At 34.8% G+C, this 8,609-nt stretch overlaps 1 protein-coding gene across 1 annotated transcript; it reads right to left on the minus strand.

Moving 5' to 3' along the window:
• Positions 1-3,678: 3,678 nt before the first annotated feature.
• Positions 3,679-7,893, minus strand: LOC133710682 (uncharacterized). Its single transcript, XM_062136817.1, has 4 exons — positions 7,743-7,893; positions 5,178-6,021; positions 4,889-5,047; positions 3,679-4,105 (listed from the first exon to the last, which is right to left on the minus strand). The coding sequence occupies exons 2-4, from the start codon at positions 6,012-6,014 to the stop codon at positions 3,875-3,877; spliced, it is 1,227 nt and encodes a 408-aa protein (XP_061992801.1). The 5' UTR covers positions 6,015-6,021; positions 7,743-7,893; the 3' UTR covers positions 3,679-3,874.
• Positions 7,894-8,609: the final 716 nt, after the last annotated feature.

Genomic DNA, 8,609 nt, shown 5'->3' on the forward strand with positions numbered 1-8,609 from the left:
CAATCTGGGTAGGAGACGATTCCCTACGCCGACTAGGATGTGACGTGTCTTACTTGATGGCAGCGATGTACACCAAGTAGGGTCTTAGGCGTCAATGCGGTCAAGGAAGTGTCTCGTGTTAGAAGGCGTAGGTTATCACAGTGTCGTACTTTTCTTTTGCTTTGGCTAGTATTTTCTTTTGGAACTTTAGTTTTGATTTCCTTTTGGTTGTAGAACTCTATTGAGCTTGCCTTGTAATATGAGGGGTGTTTGTACCCTTCATGCTTGAGCGAGTGAGGTCGTTATGATTTCGATCAATGGATTAGTCTTCCGTTGCCCTCAAAAAAAAAAGAAAAAATTTGAATAGATCTACAGAATCATGTCCCCAACTTCTCTCTAACAGCACCGGCATGAGTAAGAATACCGAAAACCCACGAGAGTATTCGAAGACTAATTTCTATCTTCAATGAGGATTGAAATCCCCACCTCTTCTGTGACCAGTGACCACTCCTCAAAACCCATTTGCAGCAAACTGCAATTCATGGACGAAATCTCTCCGCTTACTTCTCTTACCAGGAGGCCCATCTCTTTAGACAATTACCCACTTGATCATCTTTTATCATTATATGTTTATACTTCTCGAACGATCAACAACTAGTTGTGGTACGTGTGAGTTGTGATCTAGTAATCAAGTGTAAATAAGAATTATAATGATTATGCATGGTTTATATGTTGATTATACAATTAGATTCGTACTTTCCACAACTTAGTATGATTATAGTCATTAGGGGAATTTGATTATACACCCAAATTGACACACCTCTTTTAGAATAAACCTATCCATAAGAGTGTTTTAATATACACCCAAACCAATTAATTAGGTTTATGCAAAATAAAAAAACCTATTAAATAGAATAAATAATAAAACCCAATGTTGTTAAGAATTACTAAAGCTGCCACTATCAAATTTCCCATTCACCTATTAAATAGGATTGATAATAAAATCCAGTAATGTTGCCGATGGAAGTCGATCATGAAACGGCTGCCCATAGACGTCACCCCAGAATTACTTAACCCTTGATTTCAGCAATTGAAAATTCTCCTCTGGGTTGGAGGTTACGTAATCTTCACATTAAAAAGTCTAATCTGTACATTCAAAGCTGGTGTCAATATCTCTACAAGCTTGTGATATAAATGGATTGCACAATCAGATGTTGGTGGGTTGCCTGTGTTCAACAGCATATCCGATTGGTACGGTTCATGAGTATTGTGGTTGCTACCTATTCAAAAGGTGTGTGTGCTCCTGACGAAGAGGTATTTGTTTTGTGATGGTTCTAGGTTTTTGATATTGAGTAGGTATGATAGACTATACAAGTTCTTGATTGCAGGTATGATTAATATGCTCCGAGTAACAAAGTGGTTGAGAATGAGAATCAAATTTCAATGAACCTGAGGTCGAGGTCTAAATGCAAAAAACCCCTTATTTTAGCCGACTTCATCACTGAGAGGACCAAGAAAGGAAAAGCAAAAGCTGAAATTGTTAAGAAGGACGATGATGATTTTGTCGTACAATCGCCTTCCAAGAAAAAGAAGACCCAACAGTAGATCAAAACATAGGTGTTTGGAGACTACGGGTTGGTAAGTGCATGACGATTCCTGATGCAAAGAGGCTTAAGGTTTATTTGGCGAAAAGAGAGAACAAGTAAGTGGTACAATTATGGATAAAAATGGGATACCCTTTTTATGAGTTCCTATTCAAGTTGGTGTCTCCGTATCACATAGGGTTCGTACCTCTTCATGAGAAGGTTGCTGTATATGTTTGCATTATGTTGTGCTGTAACCGGTGAAAGTTGGTATGTATGCATGTAGGTCGCCCCTGTGGCATGGAGTGAAGTCAGGAGTATTTGTTAAGGATGTACTAGCCATCTTGAATGAGGAAGCTGTCGGTGTGCAGGTTGTTGTGTGCATAGTTATCTACTGAAGCTGCGATTGATTTATTTGCCTGTGTTATAGAAGCATGTTACCATATTTATTTTCCTGTGTTATAGAAGCATGTAACCATATTTCCTCACATAATATCCTTATATGTAGTGTGACTATAAATTGGAAATGCTAATGTTTTTGAATCAAAGCTGGTCCTTGCAATGATTGCACCCTCTAGATGAATAACATGCATGGACCCTATTATGGAAAATTAATGAACATGGAATATTGATTCTATACCTACGCCTATTGGAATGGGGAATCAAATTTCATTCAAAAAAAGGGAAAAAAAGAAAAGCAAAATGACATACCTTGATGAGAGGATGTTTAATCACTACATGATAAGAATACCTCCACAAAAGGATGTTTAATCAGATTGAGAAATTATCTACGAAATCTAATAGGAATATCTACACAACCACATCTACTTAAAAATGGCAAATATAAAGATCAAATCTGAAAGGAAGAGATATACAATAATTAAGGCAATTAATCTTTTTAAATAAGGAATATCTACACAAACATATCTCCTAAAATATGACATTAGTTACATACAATAATTAAGGCAATTAATCACGTTGACATATTTAATAATAGGATTATCTACACAAACATATCTACTAAAAAATGGAAAATATATAGGTCAAATCAGAAAGGAAGAGATATACAATAATTAAGGTAATTAATCGTTTTTAAATCAGGAAAAATAAATTGATGGTATTAAATTCTAATTTTTGTTTATAACTGATGCCATATTTAAATTTAAAAAAAACACCTATATTTGAGGAATATTTTCCTTTTTCGACGAGAAGGGTAAAATAGTCAAACTAAAAAAATGAGAAAAAAAACTTAATTATAGCTTAAAACCTATACGGTAGGTTTAATTATATGAATGGGTGTAGATTAAAAGAAAACATATGATTGGGTTTCTCTTAAAATGAGCTTCATTTTTTGGGTTTTTTTCTAATTTTCTCTAGTCATTATACATAGGCATGATTCAATTCACGGATAGTCTCCTATGAATAAAAACTGAAAATGGAAGAGATGATAAAGACTTTTTGTACTTTGTAGAGAATGGAAGTTGAGTTTTTTTGTTTTTTTTTTTTTCGGGAATAGGAAGTTGCGGGTTAAGGGCTAGTTTGGGATTGCTGTGATTTTTTTTAAAAAAATTGCTGCTGCTATGTTGTGAGAATAATCAGCTGTGAATTAAAACAGTTTCGCGTTTGATAAATAATATTTTTGAAAGTGTTGTCAGTACATAAAACAACTGCAGAGTGTGTTTTGATCCACAACAGCTTCTAAAAGCAACCTCTAGGCTGCCAATGACCTATAACTTTTAATTAAAGTTGCTTTTTATTTATTTACCAAACACAATAAAATCTAAAATTTTGAACGAAAGCTGATTTTTTTTTTTTTTAAAGTGAAGCAATCCCAAACGGGGCCTAAGAAAGATTGAAAATGAAGTTCACAGAAATCTAGTTAATGGAGAGAATTGAAGTAATATCATAGATGATGAATTTACAAGAGATGATAAAGACTTTTTGTATGTATCAAACTCAAGCTTACCATGAAAATAAGAATATGATGGTAAAGGTCGTGGAAAGAGAGAAGAGGAAGAGAAAGAAAAGATTTTTAGATCATCAAGAGTAAGTATGATATCTTCTGTAGTCATTTTTCAACTATTTTTAAAAACAAGGTTAAAAGTCACATTGAATGCTCAAAATTGGTCATTTTTCAAATATTCTCAATAAAGTAGTTAATAGGGTGATGATAGTCGCACCCTTATTTGTATCTTTAGAAGATTATTTGTAATATTTTTTGTATCCCTAACTAGTAGGGATTTATTTGTTGTACGTACAAGAACCTAGTATGTATATAATTTTCTAGTATCAATGAAAATATTCATTCCACCTCAAATATTTTTCTGATCCTCCGCAACCAAAATGTAGAAGAGGCCCATGACTCCTGTGTGCGGCTGCGAGCTGCTGTAATTAGATGCCAGAACCAGAGTCTCCCCATCCTTTATTTTGACAGAGCCAGGATGTGGATAGCAAGTTGACATTCCCACAATGTAACCAGCCTCGTCTCCTACTTCCTCGCTTTGCCCATATATTGGTATTGATGAACAGATAACCCGTCCGTCCTAACATCATCACAAACAAGCAGATTAGTTACAGACAATACATTACATAAACAATATCCTTTCCTGTAAAGGCCAAATCGATTGAGAGATGATCGAGAAACAGTCCAATTGATACTGAGATGCCATGTAAATTCTTAATTCCTATTACTGAAGGATGTGATCCAAGATGCAGTGCATAAAGCTTAACCTAGATACCACATGAATAGCCCAGACTTGCACCGGTCTGGTATCAAAAACTTTAGTTCTTAAATAAGCAATCCAATACACAAACAGGATTGAACTTTTTCTAGCCGATGGAAGCATACACCAGCTTTTTAGATGAGACAGTAAGTGCTAAATGTTCCAAATAGCTCCAAGATAATAATTACTTATTAGTAATGAGACTTCCTTGTAAAGCCCCAAGCATTATAATAATCAATGGATCAGGTATACTCAGCAGTATCTGTAGCCATGTAGGCTAACAAGTAATTAGACTAGATAGACCTCTTATCAAACAATTAGGATTCCAGAATGATCCTGTCATCGAAGTGTTTATAGTTTAACAATTACTAAACTACATATAGAGGTCAGCCAAACTGATATATACTTGATGTTCTAGAAAAACTCTATAGAAACTAAGACATGTGAACTACTCTGCGCTTGGATGAGTTGACAATTTCAGATATATAAAAGATAAGCGAATGAATTGGATGAGATTATTGTAAATGACTCCCAGCATATGCCAGCGAGAAACTACTATACGGCCTAGCAGAAACAAGATTACTATGAGTACAAGAAAAGCACCTCTCCATACAGAGTTGAGCCACGTCCCCCAGTGTGCTGATGGGCAACACCGTAGACGATATAACCACCAGTTGGCATAGTAACCATTGCCCGTTGATTGTCAAAGCACTGATCATTTACCGTATCGACAGTACTGCAAGGCTCAACATTATATTCGATCTGTGCAATAAAAAGCCAGACAGTTTAGCATCTAAAGAAAAATAGAGCAGGCAGAACAGTGATAAACTATCAACACTACAGAGACCAACATTACAACTTGTTATGCAATGAGCTAGTCAAGTTCACTTACCCGGCAATCATGTTTAAGAGAGGGTCCTGATGAATGATTTGTTCTATCAGTGACATCAAAGATATAAATCTTGACAGGCACAATGGAATCGGACCAATCAACCCACTTCACAGTGTATCTCAAGTAGAGGCTTCTCTTGACACCATTATAGCCTTGTTTTACGCTGCACTGTGTACCATCATAACAGCACTCCAAACCCCCTGTGTACCCAGGCCTCAACGGCTGGCCTTGTCCATCTTTTGTTACATTATACAGATCACACCTGCATTCAGTGCATCCCATCCTATCCTCTGCACCCCGAGTATCAATAGCATGAACATTGAGCATCCATCTCTCCTCATATCCAGCAGGAATCTCTGCAGGGTTGCCAATCTCTATTCCAAAAGGATCCGGTACATGTGTATCTGTCTTTCGTGTTTCTGACCCGAGTCCATAGTACTGACCAAGAACATTATTCTGGCACAATCCACTATTTCTCACAATCTTAAACTCCGGATCTTTATTATCCTCGAAACCACTTGACTCCACATAACTTGTCTGGGCGTAATATCTTTCAAGAACCCAATGATGCAGATAAGTATCATAAAGAGGAATAGGATTCCCTTCTTCATCGATCACTTCAGCATTGAAATACTTCATAGCAATATGACCTCTTGGGAAGTGAATGTTATAGAAATACTTGACTGCAACTGACCCTGGTCCCAACACAAACTCAGGGGAGACATAAACGCTAGTCCTGGTCTTAACCTTATTGGTCCGAATAGCATCTGAACATGGTAGGCTTAATCCCAGCACTAGCACAGCTAACAAAAGAACCAAAATTTGACAAGGTGCCATTTTGTTTCTGCCAATATCAAGATAAAGCTCTAGTTAAACAACGACCCAAGTTTTACACTTCAAATCATACACAAAGTTGATATTTTTACTTTCTAAGTAAAATTATTGACATGGGTTATGTAATTTCTGAATGCCTCAACCAAAACAGTTTATAAGGAGTACTATTCAGATGTTGCAAATAGGCTATGTAGAAATCAATAACAGGGCCGGCTCCGTGAATTCGGAGGCTCAAAACAAATTTAATACATAGGGCTTGAGGGTTAGGACATTTTAATATGTTTAATTATTTATTTTTAACCAAGTGATATAAAAAATGTTATTTAAATAAACTTAAAGATTTCGTAGAAGACCAAATGAGTTCAATGAATATTTTACAGAAGAAGGAAAAAACACCAAAATTCCAAATTATGAGCAAATAAAGTAACATTGAAATATGACTTGTGTTACACTTTTTTATACGAAGGTGTTCATTAAACTAACATAATCAATAAATAAATTAAATTAAACAAAATATTTCTTATTCTAACAACTTGATAAGAAAATAAATTGATTAAGATGAAAAGTTAAACAACCTCAATAAATACACACTACAATACATCAAAAATAAATTAAGTGAGACTTAATTAGAAAAGATACCCAAAAGGCCCACTAAAAGTACAAGCCATAAAAGATCGACTTATAGAAACAGATCTTAAAAAAGACCCATCTATCTATTCTTTTTTCATTTGGGTGGTTCTAGTTGGACCTCCAAATTTGCTATTTGGACCTCATATACTTAGTACACCTCTAATTTACTTTTTAGAATACTTGAAAAGCTAAGTAGACCTCCTTATTTTTACCAAAACGCCCTTGAACATGAGATATAACAATTTGTTACTCTATTTTTTTTCTCTCTTCAACCATGAGAAGAAGAATGAATCAAAATCACATTATATTGCTCTTTTATGAGTAAGTCTCTCCTCCACAAAAATTAATCAGAGGGTTGGTTCTCGATCTTGATATGTTGTTGGAATCTCTTTGAATTTGCTAAAAGAAAGATTTCAAGGGTTTTTGGGTTAGTTTAAAAAAATTTCAAATCATATTGTTTTGAATTTATTTTTGTATTAAATAATGGGCCATGTATAGAAATTATTATTTTTACTTAAGTATTTTAGGTAAATTGTAAAACTACATAGGCAATATAAGGAAATTTTGAAGAAATTTTTTTTAAATGTTATATCTGATTGGAGGAGGTAAGAAGAGTATTTATTTATTTATTTATTTATTTATTCATTTTTCTCTCTTTGTCCGTATTTGTCTTTTCATATAACTTGACAAAGTCTATTAATAATTGAAAAAAGTTGGAGTTCCAAATATCAAATTTGGAGGTCCAACTAGAATCACTCTTTTCATTTTCCTTACATTTTTTTTGTAGACTATATGTAACATAATTTTTTCTCGAGGCCCATAAAATTAGGGGCTTTAGGCCCGGGCCTAGTTCGCCTAGTCCCGGGGCGGGCCTGATCAACAAACTATAAAACAGTAATAGGATTGCTATTCAGATGTTGCAAATGGTTGTATAGAAATCAATAACTACAAAAGAGTTATAGGATTGCTACTCAGATTTTGCAGAAGGGTTATATAAGAATCAATAAACAATCCTCTGAAATAACGAAACCATACTCATGATCACAGTAAACCAACAACACGATGAACAAATATGAAGGAGGTTGAAAAGCCAGAGCATACCAAAGAGCCTTAGGAGCCAGATCAAGAGAGAAGTGGGTTCGATGATAGCTAGAGTCAAAGTTTTGATTTTTGGGTACGAATCAAACGGCTATATATATAACAGTAGAAGATTCTGCAGTCATTCAATCTCTTGAGAAAAATGGTGAGGTGACAGATTACGAGAGTGATGACATTTGGAGATATCTAAGGGGTGTCGTTTCACTATGAGAAGAAGCCAAGGAGGCAAATAATAGTACCCACCAATTCATTTTCACTTTAATATTGTAACAGAGTCAGACTCCGATACCCATCAGATCAAAAAGAGTAGCCTCAGCCATGACGCATTGCATAAAAAATTCAGTTGATAACACTGACTTACTTGCCCAGCAAGTTCAATTTTCTACCATGTTTAATTTTTTTAACTGGATTCCGAAAAGGATAAAATTAACCAAGGTAGATAATACTGACTTACTTGCTAAGTAATTTTGATTTTCCACCATGTTTAACTTTTTTAATTGGATTATGAAAAGGACAAAATTAACTAAGGTCGATAATACTGACTTATTTGCCAAGTAATTTTGATTAACTTTTTTAATTGGATTCTAGAAAGGATAAAATTAACTAAGGTAGATAATATTGACTTATTTGCCCAGTAATTTTGATTGTCCACCATGTTTAACTTTTTAATTGGATTCTGAAAAAGATGGTGTGTTTCTTCACTTTCGTGTGTCTGGCGTGTTTCTAAGAGATCAGTATGGCTTTGCTTGTTAGACCCTAGTAAATGGATTGAGTTAAAGGCAAATAATAATGAGCCTGTGACTTAGGAACAAGTGAAAGACGAGAACATTTATCCTATCCTCAATAGGGTGTGACAATGCAAATTCTAGC

The sequence above is a fragment of the Rosa rugosa genome, chromosome 5 (assembly GCF_958449725.1).
Source record: "Rosa rugosa chromosome 5, drRosRugo1.1, whole genome shotgun sequence".
Lineage (NCBI taxonomy): Eukaryota > Viridiplantae > Streptophyta > Magnoliopsida > Rosales > Rosaceae > Rosa > Rosa rugosa.